General features: G+C 43.0%; 1 protein-coding gene and 1 long non-coding RNA gene across 2 annotated transcripts; one reads left to right on the top strand and one right to left on the bottom strand.

Moving 5' to 3' along the window:
• Nucleotides 1-2,991: 2,991 nt before the first annotated feature.
• LOC138168188 (uncharacterized) lies at nt 2,992-10,431 on the bottom strand. The gene is made up of 2 exons (XR_011170053.1): nt 10,018-10,431; nt 2,992-3,480 (listed from the first exon to the last, which is right to left on the bottom strand). It is a non-coding gene; the product is annotated as an uncharacterized lncRNA (long non-coding RNA).
• On the top strand, nt 3,488-14,552 carry LOC138168183 (zinc finger protein ZFP2-like). The gene is given in 4 exon segments (XM_069097233.1): nt 3,488-4,866; nt 10,427-10,553; nt 12,928-14,389; nt 14,391-14,552. Coding segments are annotated over 4 exon segments (1,662 nt in total). The 5' UTR covers nt 3,488-4,833; the 3' UTR covers nt 14,431-14,552.
• Nucleotides 14,553-18,935: the final 4,383 nt, after the last annotated feature.

Here is an 18,935-nt window from a genome sequence, read left to right as displayed (position 1 = left end):
AATAGTCACGTTGTGAAAGAAAATATGGACCAAAAAACCACAGCTCAAGAAAAATACAGAAAGCGGGGAAAAAAGAAACAAAAATGGCTCCATTGCGATTTCAGACGCCATCAGCTCTTCCTCTGGGGATGGGTCACGCTTGTCATCCCAGTTCCTTCACTTGTCACAGATCCTTCTATTGCTGAGAATAGCCAAGTCATCCACAGGCCCTCATCCTACACTGTTGCTGGTGCTTGGCATCCGTTTATGCAAATATTCCCAGGTTTCTCTGAGAGCATCCTGCTCATCACCTCTTATAGTATTACTATAATTGTATTGCATCATAATTACATGACTTTATTTGTCCAGCTGGTTCCAAATTGATGGGCATCCCCTCAGTTTCTGATTCGTTACCCCCAGAATAGAGCTGCTATAAATGCATTTGCACATACAGGTCCGTTTCCTTTTTGGTTGTTTTTATCTCTTTCAGGCTACAGACTTAGTAGTGGTATAGCTGGGTCAGATGGTGTACTTGGTCTTGTAGCCACTTGGGCCCAGCTCCCAATCCTCTATAGAATGGTTTAGTCAATTCACAAGTTTGTAACCAATTGGGCCCAGCTCCCAATTCTCTGTAGAATGATTTATTCAATTCACAAGCTTGTAGCCAATTGGGCCCAGCTCCCAATTCTCTATAGAACGGTTTAGTCAATTCAGAAGTCCCACAACAGGACTTTAATGTCTCACTGTCACAACATCACCTCAACCATTTGAATGACTCCTCTTTTAAACCTTCCAGTTTCTGTCAGGGGTATTTTGTTGTTCAGTAGTCTTTGTGTGGCATCCTTTGGGGTTTTCTTGGCACAGATACTGGAGTGGTTTACCATTTTCTTCTCTCATTCAACAGGGAGAAGTGACCTGGGCAGGGTCACACAGCTGGTATGTGTCATAGGTTAGATTGGAATCCATGAAGATGAGTCTTCTGACTCCATAGTCAGCACTATGTCCACTCTGCCACCTATTGGCTTTCAAGGGCACCTCTAGCCTTCTCATTAACCAGGTTTACAACACTGTACCCCCAGATCCTAGCTCAATGCTTGATACACAGTTGGTCAAGAAGTCAACCAGCATTTGTTATGTCCTTGTTTGCTTGCTTGAATTACACTTGCTGAACCTGCCTGTTTTGAACAAGTGGGAAAGACTAAAACTGGTTTGAGTTCATGCAGGGGAAACATTTTGCTGTGTGGACCTTTGTTTCTCCAACTCCAACTTGACACTGGGGATCATCTTGAAACTCATTTGTGACAGTCTTAATTTGTCATGGAATTTTGCTAGCTGACTTGCTGCAGTCTTCCATGTCTTCGCCTCTCTTCACAGTGCATTTGGATAAAATACCCTGCTTTACCTTGGGAATACCCTGTCAAGATGGTCTAAGGTTAGAAAATTGGCAGGTGCTTCACCCACCCTTAGCTCAGCTCAGATGCTTGGGAGGGAATGCCCTCTCCAGTTTGGAGACAGGGAACTCCCCATCTTCCCTTCAGGGCTGACGGAGAATGTCTTCTCTGTCCACAGTGTAAAGTCCTGTGGGAAGGGAGCTCATATTACTGGGAAAAGATTTTGTGTCCTAAGACTTATTGCCTGTGTTAATTTGTTCCATGTCAAGTAGACTGTATTCCATTAGTAATGTCTGTATTTTGTGCTCTAGCTACTGAACTTTTTTCTGATGCATGATGTGATTAGTCAGAGAAGCAGAAAAGTTTGTGTGCAGTCTCAAAGCTTCAGAGGATATGATGTTCTTGTGTTCCTAATTCTGGCCAAGTTGGGAATACAAAGAAAGAAACCAATCGAGAAGGGAGGAGGGAATTGTGGCTGTGAAAACCAATTAAAAACAGTTAATGACTGAAGAGCAGTCCATCCCAAGGGTGCATCACTGTTGTGTTGGTAGTGTTCTGTGTGTGTTTGATAGAAGCACATTCAGCCACATTCACACCATCATTATAACTTAATCCATCAGATCTGAGGTCAGTTTCAAGGCTTTGCATCCCATGACAAGGGTAAAGTTTTTGAAGCCCTGCCTTATTTCAACAAGTATCTCTGGTGCACGTCTCTACACATTCCTTCCAGCTTGCAAAGAAAAAAGTTTGGAAATCAGAAAAACCTCATTTCAGACGAGTGTTCATACAATCACTGTGATAAAGCATTCTAGCATCTTTGCCAAGAAAACCCCAAATTAGGTCATGGAGAGTCAAGATTCAACAATCAGGAAACAGGTTAGCTGATAGATGTACTCCTTTCTCTTCCAATTCGTTAATCCACAGGTCTGTCATTGCTGATGTTTCACAAATTATTTGCATGACTTGAGCTTTTTTCTTATTTATCCTTTTAATTTGTCTCAGTCTGAAAGTGATATATTGTTATCTCCAGGTATCACAGCTTTGCTATTTTTTCCCTTTCATTTATTTTCAAGGACTATCTGTACCCCTCCCCTCCACTATTTTCCTGATCCAATTGGAATACTGGCTACAGAAAGAACTTTCTTTTATTTGTCCAAGTATACAAAATTACTCATATGAGCTACTTTCACTCTTGGGGACTATCCTGGAACATAATTGGATTAATTTAACTACATGGGATTTTTAACAAACAAAAAGCTAAAGATGCAGACCTCTACAGGTCTAAAGTTCAGTCCTCCCAATATCAGGTCTACTCAGTGAATTCCAGTGATGGCCATAGTATGTAGGAACAAATATAGATGTCTCTATTTCTGATTTAAAAGCTCTTCAGAACCTGGCCCAGCTACCTCATCAAGTTGGTTACACACAGTTCCTCTTCACAAAGCACTGAGCAACTAAAATGACCTTTTGGCTTCACCAAAATCCCCAGATTTTGTCTTTAATCTGCCTGTTCCCATTGTATTCCCATATATATATATAATGTGTGTATTTATGTTTATACTGATGGATGTATTGTCTACCTCTTACTAAGTTCATTCATAGAAAGACAAACAAAATTAGTCAGAACATGAGTGTTTATTTCTCTCAAAGCTTCAGAAACATCCATATAGAGATACACATGGGAGGTCATTGTGAGACAGTAAACTCAATGATGGACAGACTAAGCAGACTTTACATCTTCAGGGCAATTCCCTCTCACCCTTCCCTCCCTTCCTGGCTCAGAATACCTCTATCAGCCAAAATTACGATCTTCATAGTGTTAACCATGATATGAGAAAGGAATTTCTTAATTGAATAGGTTATAAGTACAATAAGACAAGACAACTGACAAAGCCTCAAGTGAAATCACCATCCCAGGACATCTGTGTTTCCTTTACCATTCACATGACATAACACTGTACATGTCCATAAATTACTAAGATAATAAAAGTTCCCTGTTCAAGATGGTGGTGTTCCAAGGCACCCTGTCCTTAATGGTCATCACAGATGAATGCTCTGGTCAGCTTGATCTGGTCTTGCAGTGTAGACACCTGGAGGGGCATTTTGAGTCCTTCAGAGAGTAAAGCATGTCTGTTACGGGAGAGCATTTCGGAGCATCATGCTCGATTAAGCCCAGAGTGGGCCACAGAGACTCTCCTGATTGGCCGAGCCTGATTTTAGGCCTTTCTCAGATCTTGGGGCATTGAAAATGGTTTGGGAAGGGGTCTGCAGTATGTATCTCTCATATTTCTGTCTCTGTTACTCTGGGTTTTCTGTCATTCCAAAACATTCCCTCTCCTTTCTAATTCAACTAAAAAGAACCTAGATCAATACCCAGTCTGCCATAATCCCCAGATTTTATATGTCAATCTATGCCCTAAGACCCCATTCCCTAGTACAACCATTGAGCCCCCCCATTCTCAGGGCCCCCAGGGCAAGATAAGATCCTGGAGAGTGGGGACTTGCTTTACCTATTTAAAAAAATGCCAGAGAGACCATTAAGGTTTCTGTACTGGATTATGGAGATCCCCATAACCCCTCAGCAATCCCACATCTGTCCTCTGGCCGCCTTCCTAATTTCCTGACATCCTTGTGCCCCAGGACTAACACTACCTGCTTTCCACATCTCTCCCCTTCCCACTTAAACCTGGGTTTGGACGGGTGAAAAGGGAAATAGTGGGACCTCCCAGGGGATGGATGACCTTTGCTTAATCAGGTGACAGACAAACACTGAGATGTACAGGGGGATGTGCAGGTTTCTGTAAGTGGGCAGAGAAAGTTTGTAACATGAGCTGTAACATATGCCCTGGGACCAGGCATCCTGGTGTCCTGGCCTCAGCCCCTCTTCAGGATCCAGCTGCCTTCCATTGAGAGAACATCTCTCAGGAAATAAGAACAAGGAAATAAAACTAGACAGGGGGAAACATCTAAGTGGTAGCGATGAGGTCACATCCCAAAGAGCCTAGGGTATGGTCCCATTTTACCCTTGGGTCACAGTGACCTGACTTACATATCTCCCTCATAGTCTCAGGGGCAGAGAGCTCTGGGTCTGGGGTCATTGAGTCTCTGACTGTTCTCATCCCATGTGAGATCACAAGCCCCTTCTGCCTCCTGAGTCTCTATAGGAGGATGGGGGAGGGGCATGAGGTCAAGGAAGGGCTTAGGGAGAGTGGCAAGTCATTCCTGCTCAGACCAAGCTTACTTCCAGGGAAGACCCTCTGGGCTGCCCTCCAGAGGGGGAATCCCTCCCCTGAGGGCAGGGCAGGGCCTTTGAGAGCTCACCCCCTCTCATTCCAGGGAGGTCTGAATCCACTCTTGGGAGAGAAGGCAAAGACAATGTCTCCTATTCTGGGATTCTTTCTCCTCCCCAGGTCAGCTTGCAGAGCCCAAAGCCTGTTCCTAAGAGAGCCTAGAACCAGAGGGAATGGCCCCTGGCACCCAGAGACCCTCCTCTCAGGTGAGTGCAGTCCATCCACAGCCCTGACGGGCCTCAGCAAACCTGGAATCCAAGAGAACCAAGGAAGCTTCCTCCTGCCAGACACAGGCTGACCCTGGCAGGGCTGTCTGCAGAGCAGAAATTGTCCTCCTGATTCTGCTCATGTCCTCCTGCCTCAGGCCATACAAGCCTTCCCAGGTCTCTCTGAATTCCTCTCATTTCCCATTTCTTAGATCAAGTCAATAACCATTTAGAAAGTGCTTCCTCTGTCCCAAGCATTGTACTGAATTCAAGGCAGAGCTTGCCTAGAAAGGTAGGCCATGTGCAAAGCAGAAGAGGCCCAGTGGACCTCAATGAGCCAAGCTCTTTCCAGAAGGATCCAAGAGGTCCTCTCTTCCTTGGACCTGAGGCCCCAGGATCATCCTTTCTCCTTTCAACACTTAGGGCCAGAAGCTCAGGCCCTGCCTTTCTCTCTGCCCCACTTCTGGTCTCCATCAGCTGCAAAGGCAAGGCCATGGCAATGAGCCCTCTTCTGTCTTGCCCTTCTAGTCCACCAACTTGCAACCCAAGGCTCAGATTCTACCTGGGCCAAAAGGCAAAAGACTGGTTCCCCTTGAGACTCCCTCCTCCCTCATCTGTCCATTGACTCTCATTCTCCCTATTTCATTGTATTTTTGGACTCAGATCCTTCTCTTTTTTTTCTGGAGGGGTATAAATAAGGCAATTGGGGTTAAGAGACTTGACCAAGGTCATAGAGCCAGTACGTCAAGTGTCTCACATTAAAATGTCTGACAAGTTAGATTTGAACTCAGGTCTTCCTGACTCCAGGGTTGGTACTCTATTCACTGTGTCACCTAGCTGTCCCTCCTTCTACTTCTGAGTAAAAAGACTGACACAATAACACTTTGGCAGTAGACTGACCTAAAGGAGTGGGCCCTATATTTTGACATTTTGGTTGCAAATGGAACTATTTTTGTCTTCAATTAAATAATATGGTCTCATTCAATGTCACATGAGTTCTCCTCTTAGGATGCTGGTCATGTTTAGCACTTTATAGGTATATTATACTTTAATGAAAAATAGTTAAAGAAAAGTTATAAATAAAATAAAATATGAAAAGAGTTATCAAAAAAGTTATAAAGATAAGAATTAAGAACATCACTAGATCACAGTGACCCGATCCAGGTATCTGAATGCAGTCAGTCTAGAGTTTCAAAGTGATAAATGGATAAAGAGATTTCTTAGGTAAGAAAATTCTGACATGCTTTCAGCTGCATTGAATGTATTTAATCTAAAATAAGTGTGTATAATTTATATTGTTATGAATCTAATCTACTTTTATTAATTTGGTAATTTAATTAATTATTCTTTTGTTGATTTGAAAGGAATCATTCCAAATGGAGAAAGGAAACTGTAAATTCTCCTTATGCAGGCAGATCTTTTGAGGCTCAGCAGGTAGATTTGAGCAAGGTCATCACATCTTACCATCCTTGGAAATAACTTGCCTGAAGACAGTAAGGGAGTGGTTTAGGAAAATTACAAAATCCCACTTGGAATATCACATGGTGGTTACATGTTTAGATCATCAGTCTCAATAGACTGCAATCTCAGTTCAGAATGGGACCACTTCCTTGAATACGGTTGATATTGTCAGTTCTTGGAATGCAGAAAATAAGAGAATGGCTCCACCTCCCAGGATCTGGGGGCCTCACCATGGCAATTCAAGAAGCATTGATTATGTGCCCATCACTGTACTAAGTGTTTTGGGAGCCAAGCAAGGTGAGCAGCCCCTCCTCTCAAGGAGCTGGTTTTCCAATGGCTTTAGTCAAGTCTATAAGTCAATGAGCTTTTATTAAGCATCTGGTGTGATCCAAGCAACTCATAGGCTTTTGGGATTCCAAGAATGGGAAAAGAAAACCAGAGAGATTGTAAATAATTACAATCATACATAGGTAGATACATGATCAGAAGCTGGGTGGTACAGTGGGTAGCTTTCTGGGCCTGGATTCAGGATAACCTGAGTTCCCATCTGACCTTAGAAACATCCTAGACAGTACATTTCTGTTTTCTCTACTGAAAAATGGTGGCAGTGGGACCTACATAACAGAACTAGTGTGAGCATCAGATGAGATGATGTTTGTAAAGTGCTGGTGCCTGGCACATAGTAGGCCCATTGTATAAGGTAAATCTCAGGAAATCAGAAGGAGAAAGTGGACCAAGAATGGCTTCTTGTAGAACAGGAGTGCTCAAGACTGTTGAATGAGGAGCAGGGGTAGGTTAGGATGAGGACTGAGAAAAGACCATCAGATTTGGCTATTAAAGTATCAATGCTAATTTGGGAGAGAGCACTTTCAACAAAAGAAAGATGAAAGCCAAGTTGTGAAGGGTGAAAGAATGAAGGGGCGGGGTAGGAGTGACAGCAAGGTGGTCCAGTGGTAGAGGAGTAGGCTTGGAATCAGGAAGACTCATTTTCTTTACTTTTTTTTTTTTTTAAAGCAATTGGGGTTAAGTAACTTGCTCAAGGTCACATGGCCAGTTTTTTCTGTGTGGGTGTTAAGTATCTGAGGCCAGAACTGATCCTGGCTCTTCCTGACTCTGGGGCCGGTGCTCTTACTCCCTGAGCCACCTAGCTGCCCCAAGAAGACTCATTTTCATGATTTCAAATCTAGCCTCAACCACTGTAGTCCCAATGGGATATTGATGGCATCAACACTGAGTATGGAAATGCTTGCAGAATTCTGAATTGCCAAATATAACAGACTACATATAGAAGACAGAAGAAAAACATTTATTCAAATACCAGAAACCCAAATCCCAAGACCAAAAAAACTGAATCCATCATAGCAACAAAAAAGTTAATATACATTATAAGTTCAGGAAGCAACAATATCCCAAAGCTTTCCCACAAACACTCAATACTAGCTGTCTACTTGGCTGAGCCTTCTCTATCCCTCAATCCTAGCTACTCTGACTCCCAGCTTTAGATGGGTTCTACTCCACCTTTTCAGCAAACTCATCGCACCAGAAGCTCCTTGTGATTATATTTGCCTATTAAGGAGCAGGGAAGATCTTCAAATTACTGTTAAAATTATAGCCATTGCTGAGAAAAACTCCGATGGGATGCAGAAGAGTCAGACGCTCCTGAAACAAGTGCACAGTAAGTGGTTGTTGTCTGTCTTTCTCAAAGAGGACCCAGATGCCGTCACTTCTCTATAGCCCAGTTTCCATGTGCCCCATTGTGACTGATCAGAGCAATACCAGCTTGGAGTTCTCTACCACAAGTCAGGCACAGAGTCCTTGGGAACACTTGGGGTGGATACTCTACATTTGCACATCCTGCCTTTCCTTTCAGTTGCTTCAATCCTGAATGCTTACCCGGTGTCAGTTCTCTATAAAACAGTCTTTTTCTCAAGCCTACCTTTTGCATTTGAACAGCATGGCCAGGCCATCAGAGTTGCAGTCTGGGAAGTAGAGTTTGAATGCTTGGCAGTTAGTTTGAGAAAGGAGCTCAGTGCCTGGTGCCTTGTCCTGCCGGGGATCTTCAGAATCTTCCTAAGACAACTCAAATGGGAAGGATTCTGTTTCCTGACATGGCACTGGCAGGCTATCCAGGTTTCAGAGGCATAGAACCATGAGGTCAGCACAATGGCTCTGTAAACGTTCAGTATTAGGCAGGAGATCTGCATAGTATGTATGGAGTGAGAGAGAGAGAGGGGAAAGGAGAAAATTCAGCCAGATATTTCAAAGAATTTGCCTGAGAAAAGGGGGTGAGAAAGAATGATTGCTCTGAGGTTGGTGAGGGTTTAGGAAGGATTCCTTAAAGAATGGAGAGATGGGTTTGTTTTGAAGGCAGTACAAAAGGGAGCAACTGATAAATGTTAAAAATGTGAGAGATTTGGGTGTGGAGAAGGACTGAGTGTGCTAACTGTGGAGAGGACAGGATGTGAGTGGGGAGCAAATGAGCATACGCATGGTTGGCCTTTATAAAAACAAGGCTTCTACTTTCTTAGTGAATGGAGGAAAGAAGGCAATGTCAGATCCAATGAAGAGGTTCTGAGACGGAGAGAATGCAAACAGTTATTGACTCTTCTCTTCTCTTATGTTCCAGACACTCTGCTTAGTCGGCACCGTGCCAAAACAGGCTCACAACAGTGTCTGCCCTCAAGGAGTGAACAGACCAAGGAGAAACGAAAACCACACAATTAGAATGAAGGCAAGCTGCGAAAAATCGATGGTGGCATTTTGGTTGAGACTTGACAGGACCCTAGGAGGCCTAAATGAGGAAGCAGAGACTTCCAGCCATTCTGGAGAGGCAGAGAAAATGCCCAGAGCCTACTTTTAGAGTGTCTTCTCCCTGCTACATAGAGGAGGCCAGTATCACTGGATCAGAAGAGGTAGCAGGAAATAATGTTTAAGAATACTGCAGAAGGAAGTGTTGTCTAGCTCTTGACGGGTTTTTAAAGCAAAATAAAAATCAAGATGCTCAGATGAAAATGTGTGGATAGTTAGTTGTCAGTGAGCATTTGTTAAAGACTTTCTATCTTCCATGACCCATGTGAAGGTCTGGGGATTAATATAGAAATGAAGAAAGACTGTCCTGATCCCAAAGAGTTACACTTTCTAGGGAAGACAACACATCAAAGGAAGAGATTTGGGCAAAAGACTCGACACTGGGACACGGTGGCAAAGTCAGTGAGAAGTTCCAAGGAGAGAAGCCAGGGACAAGACAGGGAGATCTGTGAGGTGCCCCTCTCATGCCTCAGCTCAACATTTTAATGAATCAAGGAGGCTTGGGTCCCCATGTAGATATTTTTGGTACTCCATAAATAATACAAGGAATGAATATATTTCAAGGGAAAGCATGCAAACACTCTTAAAGCAATGGCAGCAAGTGCCTTTGAACATGACACATCATACCCAGTGTCATCTGAACCCCTCAGTAAGAGAATAGAAAAGTCTTCTTCACTTGACTTTAAACAGTCTCTCTGCACTCATTTGAGGCCAGATTGTGAGTGATCTCCCTTTAGAATTCTTCTCATAGTTTAATCTCGGTAACAAATTAATTTCAGACTCTAAGGACATTTACTAAATCATTCCTTTGTCCTTCTGCTTTCCTGAATCTCACTGTTACACCCCCTCCCATCTCCCACCCTAAGAATACACAGTACTTACCAGCTTCTCCCATAGTCTTCATTACATTTTCTTCATATGTCATTTAAGACATTTGGTGGCAGGAATTTGACATCATGTTCTTTAAGTCCCACAGATTCTTGGACCTCTCTGACACAACAGGTGCCTTCTACCTAAGTCTATTGAGAGAAATATTTTATATTAAGTCCTTTTTCCAGCTTTTGTAATCACAACATGATCCTCACTTCAAATAGAAAATGGTTTTCTCAGTATTCCATTGGGCTCTTAATGACTGCTTTCAAGTGTTGGCTCTGACTCTCATAAAGGTTATGTGAAGTGTAGGCAAATCCCATTTCCATACATCAGTTTCCTCTTCTAATTTGGTTATAGTTGAACTAGATGAATCCTGGAGTCTCTCTGAGCTCTAACTCATGTGATTTTGAGCATTTAGGAGCTGGTGACATTCCAGGATGTGGCTGTGGACTTCACCCCGGAGGAGTGGGACCTCTTGGACCCTTCTCAGAAAGAGCTGTACAAGGAGGTCATGCTGGAGAATGTCCAGAATCTGCTGTCACTGGGTAAGGACCATTTCCTCTCTTTTCTTGCTGTTGTCAGGTCAAAGAAAGAAGGCTGAAAAATAGAAAGGTCCATCAATGGAATAGGGCAGATGTACAATTCACAGCAGCAAATAAATAGAACAACCATCACTCTGAGAAGTGTAAAGATCTAGATTTTGGTGCAGGAATTCATTATTTGGGAAAAATTGATCAGAAAGTAGGAAAGAAGTGTAGCAGAAAGTGGGCATAGACCCAACATCTTATAGTTTATCAAGATAAGGGGCAGCCAGGTAGCACAGCGAGTAAGAGCACCAGCTCCAGTGTTGGGATGACCTGGGGATCGAATCTAGGCTCAGACACTTAGCACCCACCCAGAAACACCTGGCCATGTAACCTTGAGCAAGTTTCTTAACCCCAATTGCTTAGGGGCAGCCAGGTGACTCAGCGAGTACAAGCACCAGCTCCAGTGTCGGGATTACCTGGGTATCAAATCTGGGCTCAGACACTTAGCACCACACCCAGAAATAACAGGCTGTGTAACCTTGAGCAACTTACTTAACCCTGTTTGCTTTAAAAAAAAAAAAAAGATAAGGTCAAAATGGATTCATGAGCTATATCTAAAGACAGATAGTAGAAGAAAATATGAATATCATGGAACATGCTGCTTATTAGATTTATGGACAGTTGATCAATTTATAAACAAGAGAATGAGGTGTGACAGACAATTTTGATTACATCAGATTGACAAGGTTGTGTACAAAGAAAAGCAATGAAACCATGTTCAGAAGGAAAGTACAAAATTGGGGAGAGTAGGGCCATTTATTGTGCAGCTTTTCAGATAAAGTTCTCTTGTCTCAAATTTACAAAACATACCAAGATCTTTGTAAAAAAATCTGTAAAAAACTTGATTTGAGAAATGATCAAAGGATGTCGAGCCTTTCTGATTGGTTAAAGTGATTGAAAGGGAAAGTGATAAATGTTGGAGAGTTTGTGGAAAAAACTGAGATATTAATTCATTTTTGGTGGAATTGTGAACTGATCCAACCATTTAGGAGAGCAATCTGGAATTATGCCCAAAGTTATTAAACTGCCAATACCTTTGATTCAGCAATACCATTACTGGGTATATTTCCAAAAATGATTAGGGAAACAGGTAAAGAAGCCACATATTCTCAAATATTTACAGCCTCTCTCTTCTTGGTAACAAGGATTATAAACTGCAGGGATACTCATCAATTGATGAATGGCTGGAGAGGGATTGACTAGAACCTGAGGTAAATGAGCAGTAGCTTCAGCAGAGGTTGGAGAGGTCTGTTGAGAATGCTGTGGAAGTGTTCATCCCAGCCCTCCAGATCATGTGCTCATCACTGATCCACATGGATCTGTCAGTCCTGAGCACTTGAGGCTCACTATAGGTGGATAGGTCTTTGACCCATCAGCAGCTTTCTGGGGCTTGGCCATCTCCAGCTGTCCTGATCTCTGTCTGGCAACTGGACCCAGATGGCTCTGCAGGAGAAAGTGAGGTTGGTGACTTTGCACAGCTCTCCTGCACTTCAGTCCAATTCAAATGCCAGTCATGGCATCATCCTGCTGGTGCCATGGTCCTCTCTGAGAAAGGAAACCACTCAGCCTTGAGGGCATCATAAAATGCTTTGTTTGTTCCTATCAGAACAAAACTGAATTTCATCTGCCTTCTTAGTGAGCCAAGAATCCTGGATCTCTCTAAGCTTTGCTTCCATTTAAGTTTTGGTGGAGTCAGACATGGCTTTCTTAGAGATGGATAAAGTAACCTGCTGGTAGACCTGTTTTCATTTCTATTTAGCACCTTTTGAATTTAACTATGATTTACTTTAAAACCAATTTAGGTTGTTACTAGTGTTTTAAAACTCTGAAAACTGGCCAGGCCTTCACTGCTGGAATGGTGAAAACCCCATGTTTTGGCTCAGTGTTCTCCCCAAGCCAGCAACCAATTGTCCTTCCATGGAGAGCCCTCTTGGCTGCTGACATTGTCTTCTGGCCTCTTGCCTTGGGGATGCTCCTTTTGTTGAATATGAACATTCAGTCTCTGCTGGGGCCAGCCCTCTGTGGCACATCTCCCTTGTCACTCTCCCATCTCCCTGGTCACTCTCCCATCTCCCTGGTCACTCTCACATCTCCCCTGTCACTCTCACATCTCCCCTGTCACTCTCACATCCAGTCTGTCTCTTCTCCTTACACTGACACAGTCTATTCAATGCTTCAAGAGGAGCCAAATCCATGAAGTTTTGTTGCGTTGCAGTTGGTGATGTGAAGGTCATGAGCTTCAAAAGTCTTCAGTAACCACTGTTATTGCCTTTATTCCTGTGGCTCTCTCTCTGTGTGCATTTATATATGTTTGATTGTTTGTTTTCTTCAGTTTTAGGTACCAGATTTGAAGTAAATGAAATACCTAGAAAGCTGGCAATGTTTGTGGAAGAATGTGACCTGCACAGATTCATGAGCGATGCTCCCTGTGACTTCAATTGGAAAGAAATCTATGACTTTGTTATCAAAGTAGATAAAATCCCAAAAAGTGACTGTGAATTTGATGGAATTGAAAAGACACTCAGACAGCCTTCCATCCTAAATCACTGCAAGAAAATGACCTCAGGAAATGACTGCCTTCCAGATAGTGAATATGGGAAATGCTTAACTTCAGAGGCAAAGCTTTTTCAGTCCTTGGAGAAGGCTCCTGGGATGCTCATGTATCCACGTAATCCATGGCAGATGACCCTCAGCTCAAGTTCAGACCTCAATAAACATCAGGAAAGTGAGACTGGAGAAATGCTTTCTGGGAGTAATAAAGGTGGGAAGGCCTTGAGTCAGAACCCTGAGCTCCTTACTCATCAGCAAATTCCTATTAGAGAGGAGCCTGATGAGTATAATGAGGGAGAAGCCACCTCATCCCACCAGGCATCTCCTCCTTGTCAGCCTCTATTTCACCCGGGAAGGAAAAGATATGCATCTCCTCAGTGTGAGAAGACCTTTGGTTGGAACTCCGATCTTGACAGACCCCAGAAGTTTGATGCTGGGGACAAGTTTTATGAACATAATGAATGTGGGAAGGCTGTGTGCTCCAGATCTCCCCTTATTATCCTTCAGAGAATCCACCCTGGAGAGAAACTCATTGAATGTAATCAGTGTGGAAAAGCTTTCTCACAGAGATCCAGTCTTACTGTACATCAGAGAATCCACACTGGAGAGAAACTCTATGAATGTAAGCAATGTGGCAAAACTTTGACACGCAGCTGCAGTCTTACTGCACACCACAGAATCCACACTGCAGAAAGACTTAATGAATGTAATCAGTGTGGAAAGGCTTACACACAGATCTCGAATCTTATTACCCATCAAAAAACCCACACTGCAGAGAAACCTTATACATGTAATCATTGTGGAAAAACTTTCACACAGAGCTACGGTCTCAGTGTACATCAGAAAATGCACACTGGAGAGAAACCTTATGAATGCAACCAATGTGGAAAGGCTTTCACACAGAGCTCCAATCTTGCTACACATAAGAGAATCCACACTGGAGAGAAACCTTATGAATGCAACCAATGTGGAAAGACTTTTAGAACGAGTTCCAATCTTGTTATGCACAAGAGAATCCACACTGGAGAGAAACCTTATGAATGCAACCAATGTGGAAAGACTTTCAGAATGAGCTCCAATCTTAATACACATAAGAAAATCCATACGGGAGAGAGGCCTTATCAATGTACTCAATGTGGAAAGTGTTTCCCACGGAGTTATAGTCTTGGTCGACATCAGAAAGTCCATGGCTGAGAGAAGTCTTATGGATATAATCAATATGGAATCGCTTTCAAACTCACCTCCAACCTTGATTCAGAGAAATCACACTGGGCAGAAACCCTAGGAACTTGATTTAACATATGTGAGTGCCTGATAGAGTTATTGTGTTCATGTGTCAGTAATCACTCCATAGCAATGTTGGTTCACTTTCATCCAGGATCTGTTTATCTGTCCATTCATTCAATATCCAAAAACTGTTGGAGGCAAAATTCATCACATACACATATGGTCCCAATTCTATCCAAGTCAGTTTTTGATGGGCTTTAAAATTCCAGACTTGATCTAGTCTGTAAGTAGCCTAGAGGGAGGGGGAGTACATTTGATAGGCTTCAGAGGACAGTTTGCCAATAGCAATTAAACATCTTTAATTCACTGAGTAAGTGGAAGGGAGCGACTATCCCAGGAAATGATGGGGAGCCAAGCTGGAGGAATGTTGGATAAGGAGGACAGTCAGCACAAATACATTCTGGAGTCTTACATCAGTCTAGTGAGCAGGAGTTTACACACAGTGAATAGTTGGCTGAAAAATGCCAACATTTTATATGCTAGTTGTTAAAATACACAGTTTAGTTATTTTCTAAATGATGGCAGATTATTGTGTTATTTAAAGTTTAACCCCTATGTTCCCTTGCTTTGGCTGGGAGAGGCCCTAGTGCCTTAAACTGCAGCCTTGCAGAATCTCTGAATGCAGTCCAACTCAGAAGTCCAAAGGAACCTCACAAACGTGTCTTCAGAGGATTTTGCTATGCCTTTCTCCCAGCACTTAGTCACTTATTGTTATCATTATTTTTTCTCATTAAAATAAAATATACCTCATCATTTTTCAATTTTTCCCATTCTATAACAGGTACATTTAAGATCTAACAGCATCCACATGAAAGGTAACCTGCCTTAACAGCTTTTCTCTTTTAAAGCTCTAAGAGCAGACAAACACAGTTCAATAGAATGCATTTTCAAAAGATGTTACAGGGAAAATCAGTCTCTGTTTCTCCCTTTACATTTTAGTTATCATATATAATGGCATCAAAAACGCAGTATTGAGTATGGACTAAGTGCAGCCAATTAAAGAGTTAGCAGTACTTGCGAAATGCCTGGCTTTTTTCCTGCAGAATTCCTGAACGCTGTCAGGTCTCCCACCCACCTTGCATTGGCCTCCCCGTGTCCTCCCTCCGCCTAAAGGTGCCATCGCTCCTCCTAGCTCTGAAGGTTTCAAACTCGCTTCTTGCTGTGGTTTGTCCTTCTAGAAGAGGGGAGCATGATACCAGGGAGATGATGCCAAGACATGCAAGTAAATCAGATGTAGGTGAGGCAGGGCTGCCAAGCCACCAGCCTCAGTTTCTCCCCCAGAGCCATCTGGGTCCAGTGGTGAGATGTAATTCAGAACAACCGCACATGGTGCAGGATGCACTGGGGACTTTGACCTTTTCAGCTTAAGGCCTTTTTTTTTTTAAGCAATCGGGGTTAAGTAACTTGCTCAAGGTTACAGGGCCAGTTATTTCTGGGTGTGGTGCTAAGTATCAGAGCCAGGATTTGATGCCAGGTCATCCTGACACTGGGGCTGGTGCTCTTACTCACTGAGCCACCTGGTCACCCCTTAAGGCCTTTTTCAATTACCAATTTGACAAGCAAAGCCCATTCAGTGAATCAAGGCTTAATAAGAATTGAGGCAGAGAATGGCCTCTTCACCTAGACAAAAATTAAAGAACATAAAACAACTATCTGTGTGGGCAAAGACCCTCTGAGTTTATGGCCAAGACAAAAATGATCCTTTACATTTTTAAAAGAGGGTGGGTATTAAGAAGATAGGAGAAAACTTCATCAACCCAGAAGAGTATTGCAGACTTGGGAGACTCCTGGGTGTACTTTAAGTACCAGCAACCTTTAAGTTCAGCCCTGCTCCTAACAATAAATCATTGTGCTCTATTTGGGCATTCGGATCCATTTTATCAGAATCATAATGAAACCCCTACATACACTATTTTAGCCTTTTAAGACTACTGTTACATTTATTTTCTTGATAATTATTTCAATTTTATAGCTGAGGAAATAGTTCTCCATACTTCAAACTAGCTTAAGCTGCATATCCAATCACCGGGGAGGATGATATTTCTGCCCTCATTGTTGACAGATGCACCAAAATGGGCCAAGCTGGCCTTGTAGCAGACTGCCCCTCAGCTTGTCTTCCCTTCCATTGTTGGGCACCCTACACCTCAGGCTGTGATGGTGGGTGTGGGCGAGAAAGACAGTTCTATGGAGGATGAGGCTGAAAACGAGATATTCTGACGCTGAAGTACTCCATTAAAAAGAGTATTTTTAATCCATTCTTCATTCTCTGGATGTGCATAGCATTTTCCATCATGTGTCTTTTGGAACTGTCTTGGATTGATGCATTGCTAAGTCTAACAAAGCTGGTCATTGCACAATGTTGCCATCACTGTGTACAATGCTCTCCTGGTTCTGCCCACTTCACCCAGCATCAGTTCATGCAGGTCCTTCCAGGTGTTTCTGAAGTCTGCCTTCTCATCATTTCTTACAGAACAAGTACTTCATTACATTCATATACCACACCTTCAGCCATTCCTCAGTAGATGAGCATCACCTTAAAATTCAAGGCAGCCCCCACCCTCTTGGCCCTTATCTTGCAAAGGGGAGAGCTGGGCATGGAGGGGCTTACTGGGCTGGAGAGTTGGGTACTGCATTGGGCGGGTTTTGAGGGCAAGTTTGGGTATGAACATGAAGCCAAAGGCAGGGGGACCCATCTTCACTATATTTCTTTGAGAAACCGCTAAGGGTGTAGTATCATGATAAGCCTTGGCATCTCCTGTCATGACAGCAGCCTTCATTTCCTGCTTTCACCTTCTCAATACAGTCACTAAGCAAATAGGAGGGTCTCTTTCCAGGAGGCCACACAGAATCAGTGGGCTACATTTTATAGCACCCATCTGCTCCTGAACCTAACCGATTGATCATATTGGTACTTCCTTGGATAGGGTGATCCCTAAAAGCTTCTACACATGGATTCTGAGAAATACCTACTTAAAGCAATCCACACCATCCACAGATATGCCAGCCCCTTCATCACTGATTCTCTCCATCTAAGATATTAACAATTCTCCCATCCATTGGGTGAAGTGGCCTAATATCAGTAACCTCCTGCCCAGTGAAATCCTCAATTGTCCCCCTGAACGTTGTATGACCTCCCTGGTTCTCCTGCTTTCATCTTAGTGTGGGACAAACTTCTGCCCTTGTTAAAGCCTTCTCTTTTAACTTTCTTCTGTGGAAGGCCGTGTTTGAAATATCAAATTATCAAAATATCTATCTAGGGTTTGGAAAAATACCAGTCAGAAAGGGACTCCTTTTATTTCAAAAACAGGTTTTCCCTCCTTGGACTTTCTTCCATCTTTCCTGGCCTCAAAATATTACCCTATGCGGGGAAAGAACACGTGTTCCTAATATTCTACTAAACTGGGCGGGGGGGGGGGGGGGGGGCGCAGCGGGTGCTGCAACAATAAGACCCATGCTACTGCCTCTAGAGGATATGTGGAAAGCTTTCTAGAAGAGGTTGTGCAGACAGGGGAAAATCCTTCAATCGAACATTTTGGGCTTTGGAAAAAATTAACCACACAAACTTAAGAGAATCTGGAATTCACAATAGGTTAGGCCTTTAAGAAGTAATACATCATATAGAAAGGCATGTGTTAGACCACCTGTAGCAGCAAGCACCCCAAGCATCCTCAGGGTTTGCAGCTACCACAGGTTCTTGGATCTGCTTTGTTAAAGGAAAGCAACTCAAATTGGGTTAACAAGCTTACTTTAATCAGTCAGACATATATCGTTTACCTTGTTCAGGGGAAATAGGTCAGCACCCCGAACTTCAAAGCATACAGGCAGAATTATCAAGACAGAGACAGATCAAGTAGACAGATTTCCAAACTGTCCAGCCATTACATCCATACCCAGTCAACATCTGGGTTTTTCAAAGCCGGGGGACTCTCAACAACGGCTTCCCAGAATTCAGATCAAATCACAGAACACTTCTCAAAGTGAGTCCCAAAACAAAGCTGCACATCAGGGCTTATATAGCCTTCTCCTGGCTCAGAGAATGTAACAACCTTATAGACTCACTGGCCAATCAAGAAGTATCTACTGAAAAACAAGCCTCCCTCCCCAGGCTTCAGGTCCATTTTAGCCTAGGGGCAGGGAAGATCTTCCAAATCTGCATTCCCATTGCACCACCCCAAGCCTTTCTTGCTACTTCAGCCTCTGCTAATGGTACTAAAGGGCGTCTCAGCTTTTCACAAGACAATACTGCCCTCCTGTGGAGCATTAGTTGTTTAAGTTGTCCCTTTAAACAATGTATTCGTGGCTATGATGTCACTGTACTGCTAGTGGAACACCCCTCTTGCTGTTTTTTTCCCACTAAGCATACTCATGCCTGGTACCAAAGATCAGGAGAATATGCCTTACAATGCTTTCTGATTCCCTTTAATAAGAGAAAAGATGTGTGGGACTTCTTGTTACTGGACTCACTGCCTTAATATCATTGATAATTTCTTGTTTTTTACTTTT

Source organism: Petaurus breviceps, unplaced genomic scaffold (assembly GCF_028583685.1).
Source record: "Petaurus breviceps papuanus isolate PSGF00001 unplaced genomic scaffold, PetGlider_PUasm1.0 355, whole genome shotgun sequence".
Lineage (NCBI taxonomy): Eukaryota > Metazoa > Chordata > Mammalia > Diprotodontia > Petauridae > Petaurus > Petaurus breviceps.
Note: the sequence above shows the minus strand (reverse complement) of the source record. Positions and strands in the feature narration are given on the sequence as shown.